The sequence below is a fragment of the Aspergillus homomorphus genome (assembly GCF_003184865.1).
Source record: "Aspergillus homomorphus CBS 101889 unplaced genomic scaffold BO97scaffold_5, whole genome shotgun sequence".
In the NCBI taxonomy this organism is placed as follows: domain Eukaryota; kingdom Fungi; phylum Ascomycota; class Eurotiomycetes; order Eurotiales; family Aspergillaceae; genus Aspergillus; species Aspergillus homomorphus.
The window spans coordinates 392,600-416,084 of record NW_020291891.1 but is presented as its reverse complement, the minus strand read 5'-3'; the positions used below and the strand labels follow the sequence as shown (position 1 = coordinate 416,084).

General features: G+C 51.9%; 10 protein-coding genes across 10 annotated transcripts; 4 read left to right on the top strand and 6 right to left on the bottom strand.

The window, feature by feature from the left end:
- Positions 1-155: 155 nt before the first annotated feature.
- On the top strand, positions 156-1,716 carry BO97DRAFT_363033 (RMD1 family protein). Its single transcript, XM_025692481.1, has 2 exons — positions 156-618; positions 684-1,716. The coding sequence occupies exons 1-2, from the start codon at positions 280-282 to the stop codon at positions 1,650-1,652; spliced, it is 1,308 nt and encodes a 435-aa protein (XP_025554606.1). The 5' UTR covers positions 156-279; the 3' UTR covers positions 1,653-1,716.
- A 204-nt stretch (positions 1,717-1,920) lies between these two features.
- On the bottom strand, positions 1,921-2,857 carry BO97DRAFT_440855 (uncharacterized protein; the record flags this gene model as incomplete). Its single annotated transcript, XM_025698117.1, has 2 exons — positions 1,921-2,484; positions 2,557-2,857. The coding sequence occupies 2 exons, from the start codon at positions 2,855-2,857 to the stop codon at positions 2,105-2,107; spliced, it is 681 nt and encodes a 226-aa protein (XP_025554605.1). The 3' UTR covers positions 1,921-2,104.
- A 1,343-nt stretch (positions 2,858-4,200) lies between these two features.
- On the top strand, positions 4,201-6,221 carry BO97DRAFT_403442 (T2 family ribonuclease). The gene is made up of 6 exons (XM_025694737.1): positions 4,201-4,640; positions 4,730-5,024; positions 5,098-5,290; positions 5,390-5,638; positions 5,731-5,828; positions 5,901-6,221. Exons 1-6 carry the CDS (start codon positions 4,312-4,314, stop codon positions 6,042-6,044), a joined length of 1,308 nt encoding a protein of 435 aa, XP_025554604.1. The 5' UTR covers positions 4,201-4,311; the 3' UTR covers positions 6,045-6,221.
- Positions 6,222-7,076: 855 nt separating this feature from the next.
- On the bottom strand, positions 7,077-10,220 carry ace2 (putative C2H2 transcription factor (Swi5)). The gene is made up of 3 exons (XM_025690582.1): positions 9,973-10,220; positions 9,121-9,887; positions 7,077-9,061 (listed from the first exon to the last, which is right to left on the bottom strand). Exons 2-3 carry the CDS (start codon positions 9,809-9,811, stop codon positions 7,407-7,409), a joined length of 2,346 nt encoding a protein of 781 aa, XP_025554603.1. The 5' UTR covers positions 9,812-9,887; positions 9,973-10,220; the 3' UTR covers positions 7,077-7,406.
- A 933-nt stretch (positions 10,221-11,153) lies between these two features.
- BO97DRAFT_403440 (ubiquitin-ribosomal 40S subunit protein eS31 fusion protein) lies at positions 11,154-12,194 on the top strand. The gene is made up of 4 exons (XM_025694736.1): positions 11,154-11,193; positions 11,427-11,532; positions 11,610-11,890; positions 11,952-12,194. Exons 2-4 carry the CDS (start codon positions 11,439-11,441, stop codon positions 12,039-12,041), a joined length of 465 nt encoding a protein of 154 aa, XP_025554602.1. The 5' UTR covers positions 11,154-11,193; positions 11,427-11,438; the 3' UTR covers positions 12,042-12,194.
- Positions 12,174-14,155, bottom strand: BO97DRAFT_403439 (glycoside hydrolase family 18 protein). Its single transcript, XM_025694735.1, has 7 exons — positions 13,846-14,155; positions 13,665-13,765; positions 13,352-13,605; positions 13,265-13,294; positions 13,161-13,210; positions 13,049-13,109; positions 12,174-12,988 (listed from the first exon to the last, which is right to left on the bottom strand). Exons 1-7 carry the CDS (start codon positions 14,029-14,031, stop codon positions 12,330-12,332), a joined length of 1,341 nt encoding a protein of 446 aa, XP_025554601.1. The 5' UTR covers positions 14,032-14,155; the 3' UTR covers positions 12,174-12,329.
- An 890-nt stretch (positions 14,156-15,045) lies between these two features.
- BO97DRAFT_403438 (gamma-glutamylcyclotransferase family protein) lies at positions 15,046-15,862 on the top strand. The gene has a single exon (XM_025694734.1). The coding sequence runs from the start codon at positions 15,056-15,058 to the stop codon at positions 15,656-15,658; it is 603 nt and encodes a 200-aa protein (XP_025554600.1). The 5' UTR covers positions 15,046-15,055; the 3' UTR covers positions 15,659-15,862.
- Positions 15,863-17,730: 1,868 nt separating this feature from the next.
- BO97DRAFT_421567 (uncharacterized protein) lies at positions 17,731-18,495 on the bottom strand (the record flags this gene model as incomplete). Its single annotated transcript, XM_025696728.1, has 4 exons — positions 17,731-17,859; positions 17,925-18,090; positions 18,165-18,399; positions 18,483-18,495. The coding sequence occupies 4 exons, from the start codon at positions 18,493-18,495 to the stop codon at positions 17,731-17,733; spliced, it is 543 nt and encodes a 180-aa protein (XP_025554599.1).
- A 1,736-nt stretch (positions 18,496-20,231) lies between these two features.
- prs2 (proteasome core particle subunit alpha 1) lies at positions 20,232-21,510 on the bottom strand. Its single transcript, XM_025694733.1, has 5 exons — positions 21,369-21,510; positions 21,237-21,296; positions 21,040-21,134; positions 20,770-20,982; positions 20,232-20,708 (listed from the first exon to the last, which is right to left on the bottom strand). The coding sequence occupies exons 1-5, from the start codon at positions 21,373-21,375 to the stop codon at positions 20,322-20,324; spliced, it is 762 nt and encodes a 253-aa protein (XP_025554598.1). The 5' UTR covers positions 21,376-21,510; the 3' UTR covers positions 20,232-20,321.
- Positions 21,511-21,685: 175 nt separating this feature from the next.
- On the bottom strand, positions 21,686-23,485 carry BO97DRAFT_403435 (WKF domain-containing protein). Its single transcript, XM_025694732.1, has one exon. It carries the CDS (start codon positions 23,254-23,256, stop codon positions 21,931-21,933), a length of 1,326 nt encoding a protein of 441 aa, XP_025554597.1. The 5' UTR covers positions 23,257-23,485; the 3' UTR covers positions 21,686-21,930.

Genomic DNA, 23,485 nt, shown 5'->3' with positions numbered 1-23,485 from the left:
GAACCGGTCGGGTCGCGGAGTATAGGTAGTACCTCGATTGGGTTAGTCGCTTCTGCATCATTTCGGGCCCTGGTGACTAAGCGTTCTTCTCCCCGGCTAGTTAGCTTTCATCATTAGGTCAATCTGATATTGTTCCTTGTCGAGCAACTCAATCATTGCAGATTCTGGCCACCTCAACAGCCACGACGGACTGGGATGGCATCAAAACCCGCATGAGAACACAGTTGCGCTCCCTGTCCTATCCATCCTTTCCTTTGTCCCAGCATCATCGGCGTTAGCATGTTTGCTCGACCCTATGTCGGTTCCCTAATTTTTCGGCCTTCGGCGGCCAGACTCACGAGATCGCCCCGGAGCCACAATTTGCATGCCTTCTCTCCCCTCGAGATTTCGCGGCGCAAGAACTTCTTCTCTTCCGATGCTTGTCTTGCTCAGAAACAGTCCAGAAATGGCGAGAACGCAGAAGAACTTCTTCTCGAGGCTCAGAAACAGCGAAAGAGAAGCCATCGGACGCCAGCGGCGCAGACTTCGCTCCGGAGAGTCGCAGTTGAGGCGCAAAGATCAAAAGATGGGATCCTATCAAAAGCTCAGCTTCGGGAGCAGGGGTTATATACAACGAAGGTATTTTGAGCTGGGCTTGCCTCTTTCGGTCTTCTTTGTGACCCGCTAACTCAATGCTTTCACAGACTATAACCGCATACGCCGTCGCTGAACAATTCGATATCCACCAAGTTCGAGAGATTCTACAAACGAAGGGCTATGAACCGGATCCTTACGAGACGGGTCTCTACCCGCAGGTTGTCCATGTCCAAGTTCCGTTGGACTCGATCCGTCGCGTGAGCAACCCGAAGGCGTCTGATCTACCAGCAGACGAGGTGGGCGACGTGTTTGTCTTTCCTTCTGGTACGGTTGTCGCCTGGTCGCTACCAGAAGGATTCACCTCCTTCTTGGCAACAAGGACATTGCTGCCTGCTGCCCGGGGAGCACACGTGGATGACTTGGAGACGGAGGACCTCGAGTATGTGGAGGACCCCCAGCGGGAGAACAGCAGCATCAAGGGCGACACTATCGTTCTTGGGACCAAACCGAGCTCCGACGGTCCCGCCACCTTCCCCATAACCCGGCAGTCTGTGGACACGGTCCTGACGAAAGTGGCTTTCTCCTCAGGCTTGGCCCGGAGTACGAAGCTGGCCGTACTGGAATCACTGCTATCAAATTACTTCGAATCCACACGGGCCATTCCAACACTTCTTTCAAAGGGTTCCCGGCTTCCCTACACCCGGGATTTCATCCTTCGCAAAACGGGCCAGCTCCTTAGCGTCCGGGCGCAGCTGAACCTCTACTCCGAGCTCACAGACTCCCTGCCTGATATCTTCTGGGACAGCCGGCATGAACTTGGTCTGGAAGGCTATTATGAACAAGTCGGACGGGCGCTCGATGTGGGGATTCGTATCAAGCTGCTGAACGAGAAGATGGACTACGCGCAGGAGATAGCCAGTGTTTTGCGGGAGAGACTCAGTGAGACGCACGGTCTTCGACTGGAATGGATCATCATTTTGCTCATCGCCGTTGAAGTGGGTTTCGAGGTTTTGCGGTTGTGGAAGGAACGTGTTCACGAGCAGGATAAGGAGAGAAAGAGGGAATTAGCTCAATGAGCCTGTCTCTGATGAGAGCTAGCATTGGAAAAGATTTCCACTCATGTATATACTCAAAGCGACTCGACTACTTTTGATACCCCAATGCGGACTCTGCTCTTATTATGCCTTGCAAGCGTGGCTCAAGTATTCCTTTGCAATACATGCTTTCCTGGATTATACTTGACCAAGTGCGTGACCGGGTGTTTACTGAAGAGGAGTTGGAAGGGACGCCTAGTTCAGATTAATTGCCACGCATGCACATTCATGGGGGTGATTCATCTCCTATCCTTACATCACTTAGATCACAAATCATCGCCAACCATCGAGCGGGCTGCGGTTTCCCCGAAGTATCATCCACGAAACACAAATATTGCAAGCCATCATCAACTCGGCTGCACTTTCGCTTCACCTATCCTTGAACCACAAGTGTTGCTGGCCTTCAACTCGGCTGCAATTTCCCCCATGTGAACTTATGCCAACAATCCACGCTGGACATCGCCAGGCCCCAACAGCGGAAGTTCGTACAGCTCCACGTCATGCATGTTTTCCTTCGCCTGGACAACATCCACCGACAACTGCTCGAAGAGCTCCTCAAGGTCCGGGTAGCGCTTGATGGCCAGGCCGACGTAGTCGAGGTTCAGTTCATGGGCGCGTGAACGGATGATCCCGTACTGGCTGGCCAACCAGTGGAGATCCGCGGCATCGTTGACCTCAGAGCGAGTAGCCGCGGCACGAAGCTTACCCTTGAAGATGTTGTAGGGATCCAGATAGTGGATGACGCCGACGCCAAAACTTTCGCCTCTGACAAGAGTCACGCGAGGGAAGGTATGGTCCATGGTGTAACGGAAACCTGGTGAGTATATCAGCGCAAGCTCCCTCACACAAGCGCGTAAGCAGAAAGGGAAAGTAAAGGGAGACTGACGGGGGAACCGCTCGCAGAACACCTTGACAAGCACCGGCTCGCTCTGGTCAGTGGTGTTGCACCACATGAAGGCCGCGTAGTCCTCCCGACCGCGAGGGATGTTGGTGAAACCGTTGTATCCATCGAGAAGAGCAACGATCATTGCCTTCGAAGAGGACACAAAACAGTCAATGTCGTTGGTCTGTCTGCCGCTGCCAAGCAACCCGATGGCATAACCGCCGATACAACCGCCCTTGATACCGGCGGTGTCCAAGGCACCACACAGCGCAATGGCGGCGTCGTTAAGACGTTCCTGACGCATGATATTGTTTGAAGTGACGGAGCTTCTCTTTTCGGATGAAAGTCTTCGTCTGTTCGCCCTTAGTCAACGAACTGGAGCTGGTTTGTTTTGAAGTGGTTGGTGGTGTCTGGAAGCACTTCTTGCAATCAGTATATGAGGCTTTCCTGATCAGCCATACACCGTGTTATTACTTACATGGACGTGAGAGTGCTTTGATGTGCAGTACAGCTATTGGCTGACTAGGTAGTACACGACTGAGTCTTTGTATGTACCTAGTAGAGAATGATGGGCCAACGGCTCAGGTCTTGCTATGGATTCGAAGCTTAGAGATGAGGATTTGAAGTCAGTTTTCTCGAAGCGAAGAGGATAGGATAATCGTCGTGGGAACAAAATACCATCAGCCACAGGATCACACGACAGCACAAAATAACCAGGGCTTAGCGTTCTCCGCAATAAACAACACAAGGTTGCGTTGCGTTGCGCCGTTGCCTAACTTTTTGCACCCTTGTGGCGGCCATCACTTAATAGCTTGCGAGCCTTCTTCCTTTTCCTTCTCTTCATTGCTCTGGGTTCCTTCCAACTCGAAATGTATCCCGTCCACATTGGTACTGACTCCATGGCGGATTTCGCCTTGGCCTGCCGTCGGAAAGAGTCTATTGCGCGCAGAGACAATCAATGAAGGGAGCAGGAAAACATGTCATCAAGAGACTTCAGGCTCTCTACAAGGCTGATATTTGACAATTGCCGTAGTAGGCAATCACATCAGTCTGGCTGATATATATGGCTCTCAGCCATAGATCTTGCTACCCTGCGAGTGTCAGAAACAGTATGTCTATGCTTGGGGGGGGACCCACATGTACCACCCGAGTAAAGTTATGATATCAGATGCACGAGGCAGTATACTGCCAGGGCAAAGAGTCCAGGGAATCTGCTTTGATGAAGTGGTGTGAATGGAAACACACAGGTTGTGCTGGTTGGTGCTAACAAGGTACTTAGATAAGGGACTTCGGTTACGTATAGAGCTTGATAGTGCAATTCTGGTATATGTATCTTTGAATCCTAAACTCTGCCGACCTTTTATAATTTGGCCATCTCAGTGCAACGTGAAAGAAAGTGTGGCTATTCTTCGAGAGACTGTCGAATAGTCCTCAGCCATCCTCCAACTCCTCTCTGGCCTCCGTCTCGACGTTATCACCACTGATAGTCACTCCGGGCTACTGATAAGCGACCTTATCAAAGGATCGGCGGCGGACTGACCAGTCAGACGAGCCAGTCACGGGTCATGGGATGCAAGCACGTGCAGAACCGGGGAGGGAGCTTCGAGAGTCATTCGCCTCGCCTCATTATTGACTTCTACTCTTTCATCTCCCTTCTAGCATCGTTATCCCTTCTTCTGAGCAAGTATCATACTGTTCACCTGGTGTTGACCAGCTTTCGTACCGATTTGAAGAGGAGTCATTACTCCACCACCCGCAATGTTTATCTCCGATAGCAGTACCCGAGCTATCGGGTCCACCGCCAGCTCTATGAAAGAGACGCTCCTGCAGCGTCTCCCCGGACCCCAGCAGGTTCTCAAAGCCATTACAGGCACACTCGGTGTCTCTTCCCTCTCAGGATCAGACTATTCGACTTCAGAGTCCACATTTCAGCATTGTCCGGCTGCCGAATTGAGCTGCAAGACACGGTACCATGGTCAGGATACCTGTTGCTTCAACTACCCGGGGGGTCAGATGCTACAAACGCAATTCTGGGATGCCGACCCCGCCATTGGGCCGGAGACCGCTTGGACAATCCATGGTCTCTGGTGAGTTATCTTGCTACCTGTTCGCACTAGAAACAGCCTTGATTATCCTCTCCCTTAATCCAACTGACTCACATCCCTCTTCTGCTTAGGCCGGACCACTGCAATGGAGGATTCGACCAATACTGCGATTCGAAACGGAAGTATAGCAATATCTCGTTGATCCTGGTTGATGCTGGCCGTGGAGACTTGCTCGACTACATGAGCACATACTGGAAAGACTTCCGCGGCGACGACCCCAACCTCTGGGAACATGAGTGGAACAAGCACGGTACCTGCGTCAGCAGCCTCGAGACCCACTGCTACACAGAGTATATTCCCCAGCAGGAGGTTGTGGACTACTTCGATAAGACAGCCGATCTATATCGGGGACTGCCTACGTACGAGGTGTGTTTGCCTCGCTTCCTGTCACCAATCCACATATACAAATCTATAAACACCATACACTGACACTATCTAGACACTCGCTAAAGCCAACATCCTGCCCTCCTACACGAAAACCTACACGCGCCGCGAAATCGAGGATGTGCTCTCTCAGACGCACGGCGCAGAGGTCACGATCCGCTGCCGCCACGGATCCTTGAACGAAGTATGGTACTACTTCAACGTCGCCGGACCCCTCGTATCCGGGAAATTCGTCCCCTCAGACCCAGGTGAGTAAACAAACAAAGGCACAACCTCTCTCCGTTCCCTTAAACTATGCCCTATCTCTACACACCCACAAGCTAACTACCTGTAACCTAAAAAAAAAGACGGCCAAACCTCGAACTGCCCGGCCACCGGCATCCGCTACCAGCCCAAAACCCCCCGAAACGGCCACGAGCCCACCCATACAACCACCCACAACCCATCAGAACCCACCTCTCCCCCCGGTGCCCCCTTCCAAGGCCGGGGGAATTTAATGATCTCGATGATGGGCCAGAAAAGAGGATGCATCATCAGCCGAGGAGCGTGGTTCACATCAGGCACCTGTGCGACGTTCAGCACGAAGAAGACCTCCGGTACGGCCACCACCAGAAACCCTCCATACCCCTTCCCTCTACCCCCACATCCTCCCAACTCCCAAATAAATAACTAACAACCGAAAAATAAGACACCCACTTCACCCTCCACTCCAGCAAAGGCAACTGCGGCTTCGCAAAAGACATCTTCACCTGCGGCGGCGCGGTGCACCAACCGCAAGAATTCAGCGTAAGGGCCCCATCACAACCATGTAAACCGAATCCCGTTGCGGGAGATGCTGACAATACTACTTGAAACCAGGTCGACGACGGTAAGCTAGCGTACAAGGGTAATTCGACCTTTTTCGCCGATAAGGCTCCCAAGGGTCCGACGAAGAGTAAGGTCTTTGCGTCGCAGGAGGATCATCAGATTGAGTTGGCGATCACTTGGAGGCCGGACTATTGATCTTTGGCCTGTGACTTTTTGTCTTTGGATTTAGATTGCATATCTCTTTGTTTATGGGGTTAAGTAGGTATATTTTGCGATTTGTGTTTTTGAATATATATACTCGGGTGTGCAGTACTTACGTACGTGCTACCGGAGGGTTAGGCAGGGGCTAGATTAGATATATAGAAGTAGGCATTTCTACTATACTTCATAACTTGATACATTTGAACAGTTATCGTGATCGATAGTAGTGATCAATTCCACAGATCAACTATCCCAACGGTAAAGTCTCATCCATCAAACCAAACCAAACCAAACCAGACTAGAATACAATACAGTACAAGGCAAGGCAAGGCAAGGCAAGCAGGCAGTCACTTAGAAATCACTAAAATATCAGAAAAGGTAGCTCCCAGAAGAGGCAGAAGAGTTAATTAGTAGATTCGTAATGAAGAAGAAGAAGTTAAGATCCATTAAAAATCAACAATAAAACGAGTGTCCGAGCCGTGGTAGGTAATCTCGCATTATCGCCCACAACAAAATAAACTCCGATCCCCCATCCATTCGCATACAAAACGGACAAGAGAGGTATATTGTGGGAAATAGCAGAAAGTAAAATAGAGCTGAAAGCGCAAGTCACGCCTGGAAAGAAGAAAAAAAAAATCAAGGTGGAGAAAGAGCCGGGCAAGGGGGCATTTCGTTTCGAAAAGATCAAAATCAGCATTCAAATAAGAGACATCGAATCAAAGGTCAGGAGGAAGAAAATTTCATATCACAAATCTCAAAGACATTTTGTAAAATCACAGAAAAACACACGCGCGTGTATAAAAGAAGGGACGACCTGTAGAAGAAACTCCGTAAATTGGCAAAAGGGCATATTCCACAAGTCTTAGGGGGGCATGGGGGGCGGGCGGGGTTGGTCGTACATGGTTTTCGTTTGCAAATCAGAGGCATCGATCACATAGAATCACAGTTTGCAAGTTCAAAGAGCGGAAGTCGTTTCGTCCGGTGTGAAGCACAGAGATAGGCAGCGAAGCAATCAAAACAAAACATTTTCTTTTGGCACAGGTGAAAATCAATCGAAGTGGTCACAGTTTCGTTCCGCGCAAACGGCTGGAATGGAAGAGAAAGGGGTGTGAGGGGGCTTTCGTAAAAGACATTGTGTACATGGGTTCGTATCGCATCGGATCTTGAGGGTAAAGGGCAGGGGGCGGGGGGTCATATCTTATATGCATGGTTCCAATCGTTCAGTCCTAAATCGTCAAGAGTCTTGTTGCACATGGGGCGTTAGCCTGAGGTCATTGCGTCGTCAATCGCCGGTATTGTTCGTTATAAATTCACCTCGAAATCGTGATCGTAACTGTCGTCTTGTCTTTTCTCTCCTCAATCCATAAAGAATTCCTTGGTCATAGCGTCTGCGGATTGCTCGTCCACTTGAAACTGGAAGAAGAAATCATCACCCATGGTAGGGCCCGAGGGATAGCCTTTCGCGGGGTATAGATCCATTCCGTTCTCGAAGGTCGCCGTGTTAACGTAATCGGGGAAGGCAGCCATGTCGGTCTCAGTCAGGTCGGCGAATTCCTGTTTAGCGAAGGTCGCGCTCGATCCCTGACTAATGAAGATATCAAGTTCGGAGCCGGTCGACGAATCGGTCAGCGTTGGGGCTGAATGCGGAGAGGAGACACTGTTGGTGACTGAGCCGGAGCCGTCGGTGTAGGTGCATGACTCGGGGTCCGACAGATAGGGGAGGCCGGAATCGGACATCAGTCGCTGCAAGGGCTGCTTGATCGGCGGAGGCAGCATTTCGTCCTCGGTGGTAGGGCTGAGCGAGCGGTGACTTTGGACAGGAGACGGCTTGTTTCCGGTGCTGTGGCCTGGAGACGCGGGTGGTGTGAAGGTAAACACTCCCGGAGGCAAGGAGTAGTTAGGGTTGCTGAACACCGGCATTTCCTCGGAAGGGCTAGATCCGTGAAGGCTCATGTTCTCGAAGACATCGGACGGAGGGGTGCTGCGTGAGCAATCGGAAGCGGAGGAATCGAAAGATCCCTTTTCGGCGATGCGCTGACGGGTTCTTGCTGCTTTATCCTGTCTCTCATCCATCTCTGGCCGATGCTTCTTGGGGCGACCGCGCTTCGTAGTCTTGCGTACAATGCCCTTGTATCCACCAATGCACATACCGCGCTGGCGATGTCGAGTTAACGCATCGTGTCTCGCAAACACATTGCCGCACAGGCATTCGTAGGGCTTGTCTCCAGTGTGGATTTTAGCGTGCCGTTTGAGATCATGACCACGGACAAAGCACTTGTTGCAGTGATCGCACTTGTACTGGCGGTCTCCGAGGTGAGTCTGCACGTGCGACTTGATGTTCTCTTTCCGCCCGAAGCGACGCTCGCATCCGGGGTGCAGGCATACCCATTTACCATCGTCTGGGTCTGGACCATGGATGTAAGACGCAATCTCGTCAATAGTAACTCCGGTTTCTTTGATCGATGCCTGTACGCGAGCGTCCAAGTTGAGGCTATCAATGGATGCGACGCGCGGCGAGAGCTTCGGCTTGGCTGCTGTGCTAGGAGTTGCGCTCGGGGTCTTCCGGTGATTCGCACGGTTAGGGGTGGCAGGATATATCGGCAGCTTCTGTGCTTTTCCAGTACCGTCTTCGGGACAAGGCATAGCGGCGAGTTCGGGTGACGAAGCGAAGGACGACGTGGCTGATGACGACGAGGCATACGGCCCTTGTGAAAGACTCTCGGACTTAGGAACTTCGATGTTAGAACCCTGCTCATAGTCAAAAGTATCAAACGTATTCACTTCAAATGATGCTGTGGTGGGGGGGGAGGGCACATTAAACTTCTGCTGAGAAAATGTAGTTCCGGCTACACCTTGGAGAGACTTCGCTCGCTGCATGTACGACGCCTGCGCTGAACCGGCCATAGCAAGGCTTTGGTCCTTGGTCGAGGAAGGCTGAATGTCCGGGTTGTAGTGCGCAAGGCCCACTGTTTGTTTGAAAGGGGTGGCCGCTGGTGTGATCTGGCCATATTCTGCGCATGTTGTTAGAGGCCCAGGCCATGTCAGGTCGATCCGCACATCTGAAACTTACGTCCGTTGCTAAGCTTTGGCGTATGCGTCTGGTGTGACGGACCGACAGCTGGCGCCGCTGACAGTCTTCTTACATCCATTGCCATGGCATTAGCTTGTTGCTGCTGGAATGCGGCAGCGATGTTGTTTTGTGGGTAGACATCCCAAGCTCCATTGTCCAAGATCTGACCCTCCAGGGACGCTTGACAGGGCAGTTTCGTATCCTGTAGCGACTGTTGTTGCATGAGGTTGAGGGACATGTTCATTGGTTGGCTTTCCATCTTGATAAAGTTCGCGTTCATGTAAGGCATGTTCGGTTGACCTCCTTGACTATGACGGGCACCGAAGGAGTGCAGGTCTTCTTGAGAGAAAGCCTGGCATTCAGCCATCATGGGCATGGGTGCCGGTTGGTGGGGGTAAGTTGGCTGCGCGACTCGTAGGAAGCGCTGGTCTTGCGCAGGTGCCAACATATTTGGGTGCTGGTGCGGTACTGTTACGTTAGTAGTCATGGTACCATCTTGCATGGACTGCGATCGCTGGACGCGCATGGCGCGCGCATCGAAGCTTTGGCCTCGGCGATGAGCATGAAATCGGTGCATAGCTTGAGCGGGAAGAGTTGGAGGTTTGACGGCATCAAGAGCGGACGGCGTGGAGATTTGTCTCCGATGTTGACGATGTCGTTCGTGATAATTGCTGTGCGGTGTGGACAGCATGATAGGCAACCTTTGAATCTTCGCGCGCTGGTCGCAATTTGTTGAGCTGATGACTCGACCGACTTCTTGCTCAGGTCTGTAGAATATAAAGACGTAAGCCTGCTGGGCCAAAGCTAATGCGCAAGCCAAAAAAAGAAGTCATTCAGCGTCGGGGTACCAACCTCTTCGCAGCGCTAGCCACAAGGCTGGGCCAAGCAGATGGTAGGAAACCGCCCTGGGATAGTGTCAGTCGGTGATCTCTTGAAGAAAGGAACTCACGCGCGCAAGAAGTTTAGGAGGTTAGGCTAGGGCAGGTCAGATGAAGGACACCGAGAGTTTCAAGGTATCAAAGTAGACTCTGCGTTAGATCTATGCAAAGTGGGTTCTCGCGACCAACTCCTTCTAGATCGTCAATGCAATAGAAGATGCAACCGAAGCCTTTTCTCTTTCTTTTTCTAGAGCTTCCTTCTCGCGATTGCGATAACGGTCCTGAAGCTCCGGTTCTAACGGGGCAGGAAAGACTGGAGAGTAGTCAAAGACAAAGGAAGTCTAAGGGTATTTAGAGGTGGGAACCAAGGTAGGTGGATGGAGATGCTGAAGCTATCCCGATCTATCGACCACGGTTCAGATCAACAATGGGCTGGGTTGGCCTAGCAACGCCGCTGGGTTGAGGCGTCAGGACAACCAGCGCCCCTTGGCATGGAGCCCGCCAGTTGCAGTGGATCGCGCCCTGGTCCAAACGCACTTTTAGTTTTCAGGCCGTGAGCCCACACAGGGTTGGTTTAATCGGAGAGGGGCCCCTGCAAGGAGCCGGGTTCTTTTTTTTTTCCCCTGCGCGATGCAGAGTTCCAGACGGCCGGCTGCACCGCGGTTCAGCTTCCCGATGGCAGTTCCATTTGTCTCCTCCTGTCGCGGATCGAAGCCGCCTGTAGGCAGTGAGGGTTTGAAACATTATTACTCCATGACGCTCCCTGTCTCTGCAATAGTTCTGTTAATAATTGATGCGAATCCTTCTACTCTCGATATTCGATAATTGGGAACTGAGGGGGACGGTGAATCGATGACGATATTGATCATTATCAAGATTGGGGAGTGGATAAACTGCATATCGTTTCCGGGGCTTTTGCCGACCGGGTCCCATCGGACTGGATGCCGTACTTTTCAGGCAGCAGATGACGCAGGGAATGGGCGGGAGTCGCAAAGAGTCACATGATATTGGGGTGAGTATATCACGTGACTATGAGGACCCGGAGGGCGGATGATCCGATGAGCGCGACACTAAGCCCGATCAGGCCAATAATCACCCACGTGATCGCACAACCGATTTTAACGAACGCCCTCCACCATAGATATTTCTCCTTCACGATCGTCACTGAAGGTTTAGGAAGACAAGTCTTGTCGAGGTTAGTGAACACCCCCATACATGTCACGACCGCCGTGAACAGGTCCATCCTCAATACTGTCTCTTTTCTGCCTCTGGCTTTATCTCGCCGAAACCATTGCAAGTGCAATCTTTTGCGTGAGATGGTTCGGGCGGCGAAAAAAGATACAGGATGAGGGGTGACGATCCGCTTTCTTCGCAGAAGGCATCAACGACGCTGGAACAATAGACTAATTGTCGCCCTTGCAACAACAGACCTTCATCAAGATGCAGATCTTCGTCAAGACCCTCACGGGTAAGACTATCACCCTTGAGGTGGAGTCCTCCGACACCATTGACAATGTCAAGTCCAAGATCCAGGGTTAGTGCCCCTTTTGAGCTTGCGTGCGCTAGCGCGATTTACTTGGGATGAAACCATCTAACCCGTCTTTCCTGCAGACAAGGAGGGTATCCCCCCGGACCAGCAGCGCCTGATCTTCGCTGGTAAGCAGCTCGAGGACGGCCGTACTCTTTCGGACTACAACATCCAGAAGGAGTCCACCCTCCACCTGGTGCTCCGCCTGCGTGGTGGTGGTAAGAAGCGCAAGAAGAAGGTCTACACCACCCCCAAGAAGATCAAGCACAAGCACAAGAAGACCAAGCTCGCCGTCCTCAAGTACTACAAGGTCGACGGTGATGGCAAGATCGAGCGTCTCCGCCGCGAGTGCCCCTCCCCCGAGGTATGTCATCCACAATTTCGAGTATACTTGGTTTGCAGTACACTAATTTTGTCCCCAACAGTGCGGTGCCGGTATCTTCATGGCTGCTATGCACAACCGCCAGTACTGCGGAAAGTGCCACCTCACCTACGTCTTCGACGAGTCCAAGTAAATTGGTCTCTGATGAGTCGCCTATCTTTCGCCCCAGCCGGATGTGCTCGGTTTATATGAACTAGGACTGAAGGTTGAAGGGGGATATGTGAGGGTTTTGGGACGTGTGCGTTATGATCGTTCCATAGACACCTTGAAACAGCAAAAATGAAATAAAAAATTCAAAAAAACCATCATCACATCTAAGCTATGTAGATCTCGTATATGTCCACTTGCAACCGAAACATGTTCACAGGAAAGAAAGAACCAACAAATGTCATGTCATCGTCCACTGTGCCCCGTCAAGCTCTCACTGGAAACCTTTCCTCAGGTTGTCGTACTTGCTCTCGGGGTAGGACACCGCGTTCTGTGTCTGGTCCAAAGCCGAGAGCCCGCCAGCCCCTTCCACAAAGGTTCCAATCAAGCTGCCGTCCGATTTATTCGCGGTCTTGCCGCCCTTGTCACCGCTGAGCTCCCACCACATCCCGCCGCCGAGCTGCTTCTGAGTGATGTAGTTCAATTTCAGCTCTCCGGCGGCCACATTGTCGTATGAGATCATGGTGCGGGCGCTGGAGTCATAGCTCCAGGATGCTCCGATGCTGGAATCCACGCTTTCGGTGGCACCAGTCTGGGGCAAGGCTTTGTAGTCCCAGACACCGTTCTCCCAGCTGCCTCCTCCGACGCCTGAGAATGCCGTGCCGGGTCCGTCGGTGTTGGTGAAGGAACGCCCGTACAGCGGCATCCCCAGCACCATCTTGGCTGACGGGACCCCACCAACCTGGGTGTAGTAATTCACCGCCTCGTTGGTCGAGAAAGGAGTTGAGGCGGGCTTGTTGGTGGAAGGATAGAGATTGGCTTGGTGGCCTGCCACGGTGTCCCAGCTCCCGGCGTAGTCGTACGCCATCAGGTTGTAGAAATCCAGATACGGCGTCATCTGCGACAGCTTGAGTTTAGTGTAGTTGGCAGGACCTGCAGAGAGTCAGCTTTCAATAGGGTGTTTTTCAGAGCGAAGGAATCAGCGTCACTCACCAGCAGGGCAAGCAATGGTCAGGTAGAACTTCCTGCTGGCACCTGCCGCGTTGTCCAAGGTCTGGCTCAATTAGCATACCTAATTCTAGCTCCTGGAGGGGTTTGCACTAACCTCGCGACATTTTTGGAGAAGCAGAACCATGTTCTGAGCCTCAGTATCGTCTTCCTGGACGTCAGCACTAGACATCTAAACGTATCAAAACTATCAAAACTGACCTTTGGGATACTCCCAATCGATATCAAGGCCTACAGTGTCCGCGGTCAGTAACTCTAACGAGCATCATGAACTTAGGCAAACCATACCATCAAAGCCAAGGTCTGTGACCAACTTGGTGGCCGTCGTGGCAAAGTTGGCCCGGTTGGCCTCCGAAGCGGCTGCGCCAGGGAAGTTGGAGGAATAGGTCCATCCTCCAATGGACAGGAGAACCTTCAGCTTGCGGTTCTGCTGCTTGAGCAGAAACAGCTGTTTGACACAGCCATAGACGTTGGTGCCAACGTCATTCCAGGAGTCAGTGGGATAGTGCTTCTCAATGTCCGACCAGGTATCGGAAAGATAGCTATGCATAAATCAGCCGGGCTGCTGCGGTGGCAAAAAGCTGGTATTTGACAAACTCACACTTCTCCAGTCTCTGGCCTGACATTGGCAAAGGCGTAAAGGATATGGGTCAACTTGTCCGCAGGGATATCCTGGGGATTGTAGTTGCGTCCGTAGATCGCCTGGGAATAGGTTAGCATATAGACTGCAAAAGCATGTATAGATAGTAGCTAGTCATCCATCCTGACTAGTTTAACCGTACCCAGTTGACGAAGTACGCCACTGACTTGAGTCCGGTAGACATGGCTGGTGTCGAAGTATTCGAGAGAGTATCTGTAGAATGATGTTGCAGCGGGGGCACCGTTGGATTATTGCCGAAGTATCGGAGGGAGAAGACAAGAACAATGGTTAAGACAACCAGGAAATGAAATGATGAAGAGAAGGCCATAATCCGCAGGGAATTGCCCAGCTATAAATATTGTTGAGGTTGATCCTTGTCAGGAAAAAAAGGTTGTTTGTTGCTGCCTCCGGAGGGTAAACGATTCAGGCGTTCTACCATGGAGTGAGTGACGTTGGTAGGTTTGACGGGCTCCGGGGATGATCCCGCGGCGGACGCCTTGGCCTGGCCAGTGGCCACTAATCACTAACTACTAACCACGAACTACTAAGTCATGCCACACTGTCCACCAAAGGATTCTAGGTTTGGAGATGCCACTACCCTAATGCTACCTACCGCGTCCCCAGTGATGGGCAATACTGTAACCATGGCTCCCATGATTCACCCGTCAACGACTCGCACTTTCGTTGCCAGTCGTCATGCGTTTGAATCATGGTCTATGCTTGAGCAGGCGGCTCAAGGCCACGAGCGTCAGATTATCAGATTGAGTCCTTCACCAAACAGCCTAAGCCCGGGTTTGCATGCGCATGACAGATGGCCCTTCTCGTCTCCATCACTTGAGACTCAGCAGAGCATTGGATCCTCGGCTAGATACGCTTATTCGTGAGATCGACCAGGGGTGTGAAACTCAAAGTCGACCACGCGGGGGTGCAGCATAACAGATTCGATATATCCTCTCTCCCAAGGGCCTTTGTTGCAATTGATGATGGTAGAGTCATACAGGGAATGACTACAGCCACCGTTGTACAGCATGATCGTGGCAGTAAGAATTCTTTGAATGGTTGACTCCAAACCGGGGCTCATTTGATCGCTGCCTCTGCAAAAGCTTAGCGATTGGCTCTGGTTTATTCGTGCTTATTCTCTAGTTTGTTGTTTATTATTCAGTGTCGTCACCCGATCCGAAGCCTCTGACATAAGCCAGAGCGCAGCAGCCACTGTCTCCACCTATCTAGCCACAGTTGCACCGCCTCAGGGCGCCAGACACTTCTATTCTTGGAACTGTTTACTCAACAGCACGGGCTGGCATACTCAAGTAGTTCTTGTTTACACCCAGGCACATCATAACCAAAACCCCATGGCAAATCCCAACCGCGACGAAATGAACCCTCCTCCGCCCCCGCCACCTCTCCCCTCAAACCCTTCCTCTAAGATCTCACCCTATGTCCACAAGCTCAGGACCGCCCCTCCTAATGCCTTCTACCAGACCCCCAAACCGGCACCAGCCGTGGACTTACAAGCCGCACGTAGTGGCTCCTACTTCTTCTACGGCACACTAACCGATCCCGCGATGGTCGCCGAGATCCTCGGGCTAGACGAGCAACCCAAGCTACGGCCTGCCTACATCATGGGATACAAGTGCAAGATGTGGGGGCAGTATCCCGCCATTCTCGATGAGCCAGGCTCTGCCGTCAAAGGCGCAGTGTACCATGTGCGCACCACACAGGACGCGGAAAAGCTCGCGGCGTATGAGACTGGAAGCTACCGCGTCGAGTCTTGTCGTATTCGATACACTGATGGCGAGGAACCGGCGGATGAACTCGGATACGTGTTCGAATTTGTTGGGCATCCGAGTGAGCTAAACGAGGGAGAGTTTGATCTGAAGGTTTGGTTGAGACGGATGGGAAGACGGGCTGTGGCTGATGGTCTGGAAGTGGCAGTAGCAGGACGTAGTGGGTAGACATGATGGTTTTATGGTCGTGACTTTCGAAAGTCTTGCCCGCTGTTTCTCAGTAAACAACGCAGTGGAAGAACAGAATCAGAGCGAGCGTCCGAGTAAACTAAGCTGGCCTCCCTCTCGAGCACAACTCGACAAGGAGACCCCGTCACGCAGACGGAACGGCGACGGAACGGCGACGGTCAGTCATAGTCATGATCATAGCCCAGAGAAGAGACCCGGTGACATACTATTATTCCGTGCCATTGTGACCGCAGCAGAGCACGAGTCTTCCAGCGCGTAATAGGACTTAGGCCTCGCCACTCACACCAAAAAGAGGAAGCCCGCTCCGGGCCAGGAACATAATAATATGTGTATGACTCGATCACAATTTGCCTCCCGATCACATTTAAAGAGAGTATCCCCGCAAAACGGACAGCCCCGGTCCGTACATTGCAGGGTACATGCCATGCCGCCAGGTCCTGAGCGAACAGATCGATCTCAACCCAGTCTGTACTGCATGCTGTACGAACAGGGTTGTCATGTAACAGGGGAGTGCATGAACGGGCCAAAAAAAAGCCAGGGTCAAAACCTCAGAACTCGTCTGTGGTACAGGACGTACAATCCGTCCCCGGGACCCAAACAAAGTAACAACGTGGCTGCCACCTGCACCCCTCGTGGCGAGCACGACCACGGCCACAAGAAAAAACGGTTACTCAACTCTCACTCAGGGCTGAAAACACCACAATCCAGTTCTCAGCACCTTGACCCATCAACCAGCTACAAGGTACGAGTATGAGTAATCCGATAAACTGTCAAATCCACAGTAGAAAGAAAACACAACGCGAGTGGACCCTCTTTCAATCGGGGTTCCCTCCCCGAACAACCTCAGCTGAACAATCCACCCGTCAACTCCACCTGCGTCTTATGATTGGTTACAGCAGTATTAACCTCGATCCTGCAGCAAATCTCAGTCCACTGCAACCTGACGGAATTCCTAGAGTTTTGCACGGCCACACTACCTAACATACAGTACACTCCATAATCCAATTGGACAACATCCTCAAAAAAATCCGAACAGCGCACCAACCAACCTTCCTCCCGAAAACATCGTCATACTTAGTAGAATAAACAAGGACGAAAAAGAAAAGTCCCCACGTTTCAGCCCTTTTTCGACCCAGGAATCGATTCAGCTGGGATGTTTTCGAAACGGGACCCGGCTCTAATGCACGTTCGGTATGTCCGGCAGAAGCCCTACAACGACAACAACATACCTACTAAACTCCACTGTCCAGCTAGGTAGGTATGCAGGCTTTGCAAGTGAAGAGTTTTGCCACCTGGCTCTTCGGTCCGTCGGAGTCATCGCTGAGGATCCCGCTAGTCGGGCATTCATTCCCGCGTCATTATTGATTCTTTGCGGTCGCTTGTTTCAGGTCTTAGACTATGGATGGTTCTGTTTGTCGTAGTTGTACTGGCCTGGGTTGGATTCTCCTTCCAGTCCGGGTACGCTGTCTCCACTCCTAACCGCCGGGCCCACTCCCAACCTTGAAGCCGACGGAGTTTACCGTCTCTTAAGATTGGTTTACTATGCGATGTCACTATACAGCGATTCAGTAGTCATGACCTTGGGGCTTTGTTAACAACCTGCAAGCATTGAATCAATTGCCCTCTACGAATGTATTCAGTCAACAAAATAATCTAAGATCATGCTCATAAGCTCACAAGCAAGAAAGCTATAATCATGCAATAGATGAAGTACAATGTAACAGCACAACCAACCAATCAATTCACATCTAGCGTAAAGCATCACATCACTCCAGGGATATCATAACCAACCATCGACACATAACTCAAGACATGACAAACTGAACCGAGAAGAACAAAACAAAACAAAACACAATTGAACCATCCTTCATAACCCAGCTTTTTCTTATCCGTTCAAAACCAACTCACAAGCGACCAGCGCCTGTCTCCGCTCAGCTCAATTGAGCGACTTCCGCAAAATATAATGGTACTGTAGTCCCGTAACAAGTGAGATCAACATCGTCGTATCCTTACACCACTTTACCCCTGTCCCAATCACGAAAGGACCATCTTCACGAGTGAGATCGGATCCATTGGAGGATTGTAGACAGAGATGGATCGTCGTTCAGCCAGTGGCCTGCGCGCGTGTCGGCTGCGCGAAGATCCGCCACCACGTGCTGCTCGGTCACTTGGGCTAGTTCCTAAGCGAAATAGTCAGTGGGGACCCGAACCGTGGAAATGAGATTATGCAGAAGGTGGAACTCACAGCATGAAAAGTGTTGCTTGCGTTCTTGAGTTGCGTGGCATGCTGCGGACCCGGCCGTTGTCCGCGCAGGATGTTCTGTCGGTTGATCACCCATCGTCTTGCGGCGGCTACTTTCAGATAGATGCGATGCGCTTGGAAGCGCCTGGCGCTGGCGTCGAGAATGACCCTGGGAATGACAGTCAGACATCGCTCGCTGTTGAGGAGGTAAATTGAGGAGGTAAAGTGCGGGGGATAACATACCTTCGCAACTCTGCCTTCTCGATCTCCACGTTGTTGGACTGTGCTGGCGTCGCGCAGGGGTTGTAGTTGGATGTCATCAGAGCCTGTGCGGCTGCCAGACCGTCGCGAATCACTTTGTACCCCTCTTCGTTGTAGTCATCGGCAGGGGGTTGGACGTTCTGTTGGGAGATGTGCATGAGAAGAGTGCGGTAGTCGTTGATGATCTCGGCCACTCGGAGGGCGCGAGCCTGGTTGACTGCGACACCAAGGATCAATTAGCTCTGGCTAGGTCGTGGCCACTGTCTTTCGTGGCTGCTGTGCATGAGAGATACTACTCACGTCCGTCGGCCATTGCGATTCTCTGGAAGTGACTGCGATATAGTATCCAAGGATTGACCAATGAGCACAGCTCTAGAAGACCCAAAGGACCAAGAAGGTATGCCCACTTTTAACGGAAAAGAGGAAGGACAGAGGCGAGAGAGGCAAAAGCCAATTGACCAAGCGCAAGAGGCAATAGAAGGAGAGCGTTGGTTTCGGATTCTTCCAACAGTCCCATGGCCGAGGAGGCGATATCCTTTTAAGCTTATCATCCTCACCATGGTTTCAAGACCCAGTGAAGGGGATGTTGCTGGAAGAGGATCATCATCGTCATCCACCGTGGCTGGCTGCACCATTGGGAATGCTGATGGAGCAAGGACAAGACATCGCGGCGAGAGATGGCAGCTGGATCATGACAGCCATAGTGGATCAACGGCAGGAGTCAAGCCCATGAGAGCCATGTGTCCGAGGCGCTTGCGATGTCTGAGCTCCGAACTGGAGCGAGGGCTGATATCTAAGCGTGGGACTAAGCAGCTGGCCCTGGAACAGGAACCCAGCACACCCTAGGCTGATGGGGCTTGCATAAGATCATGCATAGGTTGGGGGGAAAAGAAAAGATACATCCGAACCGCGGCAAGGAACTTGCAATATTCACACACACAAGAGACCGATTGTAGGGATCGCATTGAGGGCCAGGAAGTACAGTACATGACCATAGAACGAAACTAAAAAAAGAATCCCAGAAGAATAGAACCCTACTTTGTCTATGTTTGTGGCCGTTGAAGAAAATCAAAATCGACACAAGACGGAAAGACTAACAAACTCCTCGTACTGACTAGATCTCGGTAACAATAATTGTGCAGTGTGCACTGGCACTGGCATTGAAGCAGAGACCCCGTAGTGGGGAAAGCGTCATCGTGGCATGATGACTAGTGAAAGACACTCCAGCTGGAGAGTCCTCGCTTCCTTACGCCACAGTACGAATAGTTACATTCGGAGTCATCACGTTCGGAGATATGGTTTAGATGGGACAAGTGGCTGGAGAAGACAAACCGTTTAGCGCCCGGTGGAGAACCAAAGATCTGATGTGACGGACCGGCAGTGACTGACTGCACTGCAATGAGTCGTGACAGCAAAGAAGAAAAAAAGGGACTCGGGAAAGTAAGTGACAACTCAATGTAGAGAGGGAAAAAAACTCAATGGACAAGCCACATCTCCAGCTCAGCCACACCACCGGGCAACAGCTGAATGAGGAAAAGCAAACCCACGCCCGCACCAGCCTCAGGCTCAACTGGACTTCATCTTCAAAACATCCATCCCATAATACGAGTAGATCCTCCGGTCCCCGTACAGATAGAACCCTCGGTGGCAAAATTTACTCCTGGGCAAGAGCTTATGGGGAGCTCGAGCGTCGGTCTACGCAAACACCTGCATTATAGGGCATCTCTTCAATGTGACGCTGCTCGACATTGATTACCCCAGTCTGGCCGCGCTGCTTTTCTTAGAAACCTGCTCGCCCATACGTGATGTGCAGATAAGACGGCACCTCGTCGAGCCTGTCATCTTGCAGCAAGGGCCCCAAGTTTATCACATCAACTTTGAACCTGCTCGATATTGCCACCGTCTGGAGAAGCGGGTGGGACGGGACCACTTGCTTCGCTATCTCCGACTCCGATTGAAGCATCTGCAAGGAATATGTATTCCAAGTTTTGAGATCGATCGGCGGTTGGGGAGACAACTACGAAGCAGGGAACGCAAGAACGAGATCGGGGCTTATCAATTAAGTTCCAATAGTAACATCGAAAAAGTAATATTCATGGATCGTTTGCTTCTACCAACATGGATGCCCCCGCGACTCAATTAGTCCTTTTCGCTGATAGCCTGCAGCCGCTCGTCGATCTCATCCTCCGTCAAGGCCCGGAAGCTCGGATCTGTGCCCTCTTTGCCATCAGTCCGAGGCCCTCCGACAATGCCAATCTCCAGCTCATGCTTCTTGAAGTCGACGCTGAGCACGGTGCTCAAGGCGGTGATGCCCAGCTCGACCACCTCCTCCCAACTACCCTCAGCATAGTCCTTGTTCTTCAGCTTCTTCTCCAAGTGGTTGAGCGCCTCCTGCTGCTTGGGACCGGACGCGGTCGCCTTGTAACCGACATAGTAACCTGCAGGGTCGCACTTGTAGAGCTGCGGGCCCTTCTCATCGTCCACGGAAATCAGGGTCATGGCAACGCCGAGCGGGCGCATGTAAGCCTATCCAGACGGATTCATCAGCAAGACTCCAAGATAGTCTAGCGGGGGTGGAAGCACGAACCCGTTGCGTGTAAACCTGGTTGATATTCGCAAGTCGCTTGGCAAGAACATCACAGGGCATCTCGTAGCCGTACTTGTACCGGAACTCGGCCGCCTCTCCACGGGCACGGTCAACGCTCGCTCTGGCATCGGCGATAGAACCAGTCATGACACATCCGACGGAGGGAGAGAGCTTGAAGATATGCGAAACGGAGGTGGGGTCGATCAATTTGTCCTAAGCTGTCTGTCAGACCATGCGCGGTACGTCGTTGGTCCGCCAGGGGCGACTTACAGCGACCTTCTTCTGAGACAGAACCACGGCGCAGTTCTTTCCCCGAACACCTAATGAGGTGATGTTTGCGGAGGTGATGGCCTTGAAGGCATATTCTAAGCGCCGGCAGAGGACGATGGTAAGTCAAATGTTCGGGCATCCGTTTGAGTGCCATCGGGAGGCGGGGAGGAACGTCCTTTCTCGGACAAGGGACCTACCAACTTGGTACAGACGACCCTGGTCGGAGAAGATGGTGATGTGTCTATCGTAGGCGCTTCCTGTTCACAATAACTGTCGGTTAGTCGATGAAGTCATTCATGCCAGTTCAGTCGGAAGGAGCCTGTTCCTACCAGACATGGCTGCGGTGGTATGTGTATATCGCAGACTAAACAATCAAAGACTGCCGGGTAAGAAGGATGGAAGCAAAGAGATATTAAGATATGTAAAGGGAAAGATTGGGGGGACGGAGGATGAGGATGGAGGCAGAGGACGCGTGCCAGAGGGTGCCTGGCCGAAGCTCTAAGCTTCGGGGCTCCGTTGAGTAAGCTCCAGTCACCGCCTTCCCACTCTGCCACTTCCAGCAGCCACCTCCATGATAACACTACTTCAATTCCAAGTTACGTGCTCATTTTGACTATTGACTTGATTTCAGATCGTTGCTCTGATTCGTATCAATCGGTGGCTTTTGGCTATATACAGAAGGTCTATATGTCTAACAATGCATAGTGAAAGATAAAAAGGACATTCGTAGATCCGACAGAAGACCGCTTTAGTATGCGTAAACCAGGTATCAAGAACTTTTATTTCCAGGCGAGAGGGCAGGGGTCAATCTTCATTTTGTTCGAGGAGCAGCGAAGTACAGAGACCAGTCTGTACACCTCAGTGCGAGTGATGGCGTGTAGCATATAGCGACTAGTCGCTGTCACTGTCACTATCAATGCTGCTGCTGCTGCTGCTGCTCTCATCAGATGAGTCTTTCTTGGCTGGACGCTTGGTCTTCTTTCCAGCATCGCTGTCGCTGTCGCTGTCACTGGCGCTCTCGCTCTCGCTGCTGCTGGAAATCTCGATGATAGCGGTTCGGTTCTTCTTCTTCTTCTTGCCTGGCGTTTGGTTCTTCTTCGCCATCCGTGGGGGAGCCTTGGGCTTCTCGAGATTGAACAGACTACCAGTGACGGCCCAGAGGACAAGCTCGGCGCGTTGTCTCTTCTGGAGCCTCTGGAGCTGCGCAGCGTCAAGCCCCTCGGTGTCTGCCTGACCATCAAGATTCTCTTTGCCCTCAGACAGACGCGTCCGGAACGAGGCAACAGCCTTCTTGTAACTGGGCTCGGGGGTGGAATCATTCTCCTCTGCTTCATCCGTCTTGGCCTCCTCGGCCTGTTTTTTCTTCGTCTCCTCCTCCTCCTTCTCCTCCACCTCCACATCCGCCTTGACGACCTCCTCCGCGATCTCCTTCAACCGCAGTTTCGCACCTTCGCTCTTCAACCCCTGCAGATACGCCAACAGCGCAGCATTGTACTGCGCGGGGACATGCTCCAGTGACAAAACATGCTTGAACAGATGCGTCTCGCGATTCTTCTGGAACTTCCAAGCGGCGCGATGATTGTGGTAAAGACTGAGGTAGGAGAGGATGGGCGTCTCGTGGATCTTGAGTGTGGTGCCGTCGGTTGTGGAAGCCGATGAATTGTCCTTGTTCTTCTTCTTCTTTTCCTTCTTCTTTTTCTTCATGGTCTTGTCCTCACCGTCCCCTTCATAGTCCATCTCCTCCGCAGCTTCAACTGCAGCTTCGTTCTGCTCCGAAAGCGGCTGTTGACCCTCCACCTCGGCCTCCATCTCATCTGCCTCGGAGACCTCGTCCCCATCGCCGTCCTGCAACTTCACATCCGCCGAGAACGAAACTCTCTTCTTCTTTTTTCTCTGCTTTTCCTCCTTCTCGGCGTCGATCTTGGTCTCGTGGTCGTCTTCATCCTCCTCCAAGCGTCTCTTCTTCGACTTGGTCTTCGACGGCGTCTTCTCGTCCGTATCGGTCACGGTGGTGTCGCGCTCGTCCGTCTCGTCGCTCTTCTTCGCTTTCTTTTCCTTCTTCTTCTCCTTCTTCTCTTCCTTGTCTCGCTTCTCCTTCTTCTTCTCCTTCTTCTCTTCCTTATCCTCTTTCTCGCCCTTCTCCTTCTTCTCCTTCTTCTCCTTCTTCACTTTCTTCTCCTTCAACACCCCCACCTCCTCAGTAACAGAAGCAGCCATACCGCCCAAAACAGATCCACCCAGATCAGAAATCGCTCGTAGTCCGCGACAGTCAACTCCGCAGCCAACACACGCACAAATTCCTTCCAACCAAATCAAAGAATCTCGACAAGCAGATCCCACAGGATATATGTCGCGTAGCACCCAGAATAAACCGAAGTTATCCGCGACACAAGAAATCCAGACAAGAAAGTCGAAGGAGCAATTGCACTTAGTGTTGTTGTTGAAA

What these genes read in the sequence shown, in the direction of transcription:
- BO97DRAFT_363033 (XM_025692481.1), top strand. Translation starts at nt 280, where the DNA reads ATGTTTGCTCGACCCTATGTCGGTTCCCTAATTTTTCGGCCTTCGGCG. An exon ending in AGGGGTTATATACAACGAAG is followed by an intron (nt 619 to 683) that starts GTATTTTGAGCT and finishes ATGCTTTCACAG; the next exon opens with ACTATAACCGCATACGCCGT.
- BO97DRAFT_403442 (XM_025694737.1), top strand. Translation starts at nt 4,312, where the DNA reads ATGTTTATCTCCGATAGCAGTACCCGAGCTATCGGGTCCACCGCCAGC. An exon ending in TGGACAATCCATGGTCTCTG is followed by an intron (nt 4,641 to 4,729) that starts GTGAGTTATCTT and finishes TCTTCTGCTTAG; the next exon opens with GCCGGACCACTGCAATGGAG. An exon ending in GGGGACTGCCTACGTACGAG is followed by an intron (nt 5,025 to 5,097) that starts GTGTGTTTGCCT and finishes GACACTATCTAG; the next exon opens with ACACTCGCTAAAGCCAACAT.
- ace2 (XM_025690582.1), bottom strand. Translation starts at nt 9,811, where the DNA reads ATGCTGTCCACACCGCACAGCAATTATCACGAACGACATCGTCAACAT. An exon ending in GCCAAAGCTTAGCAACGGAC is followed by an intron (nt 9,062 to 9,120) that starts GTAAGTTTCAGA and finishes CAACATGCGCAG; the next exon opens with AATATGGCCAGATCACACCA.
- BO97DRAFT_403440 (XM_025694736.1), top strand. Translation starts at nt 11,439, where the DNA reads ATGCAGATCTTCGTCAAGACCCTCACGGGTAAGACTATCACCCTTGAG. An exon ending in TGTCAAGTCCAAGATCCAGG is followed by an intron (nt 11,533 to 11,609) that starts GTTAGTGCCCCT and finishes TCTTTCCTGCAG; the next exon opens with ACAAGGAGGGTATCCCCCCG. An exon ending in GCGAGTGCCCCTCCCCCGAG is followed by an intron (nt 11,891 to 11,951) that starts GTATGTCATCCA and finishes TGTCCCCAACAG; the next exon opens with TGCGGTGCCGGTATCTTCAT.
- BO97DRAFT_403439 (XM_025694735.1), bottom strand. Translation starts at nt 14,031, where the DNA reads ATGGCCTTCTCTTCATCATTTCATTTCCTGGTTGTCTTAACCATTGTT. An exon ending in AGGCCAGAGACTGGAGAAGT is followed by an intron (nt 13,606 to 13,664) that starts GTGAGTTTGTCA and finishes ATTTATGCATAG; the next exon opens with CTATCTTTCCGATACCTGGT. An exon ending in CACAGACCTTGGCTTTGATG is followed by an intron (nt 13,295 to 13,351) that starts GTATGGTTTGCC and finishes CGGACACTGTAG; the next exon opens with GCCTTGATATCGATTGGGAG.
- BO97DRAFT_403438 (XM_025694734.1), top strand. Translation starts at nt 15,056, where the DNA reads ATGGCAAATCCCAACCGCGACGAAATGAACCCTCCTCCGCCCCCGCCA.
- prs2 (XM_025694733.1), bottom strand. An exon ending in TGTCTCAGAAGAAGGTCGCT is followed by an intron (nt 20,983 to 21,039) that starts GTAAGTCGCCCC and finishes CAGACAGCTTAG; the next exon opens with GACAAATTGATCGACCCCAC. An exon ending in ACCAGGTTTACACGCAACGG is followed by an intron (nt 20,709 to 20,769) that starts GTTCGTGCTTCC and finishes CCGTCTGGATAG; the next exon opens with GCTTACATGCGCCCGCTCGG.
- BO97DRAFT_403435 (XM_025694732.1), bottom strand. Translation starts at nt 23,256, where the DNA reads ATGGCTGCTTCTGTTACTGAGGAGGTGGGGGTGTTGAAGGAGAAGAAA.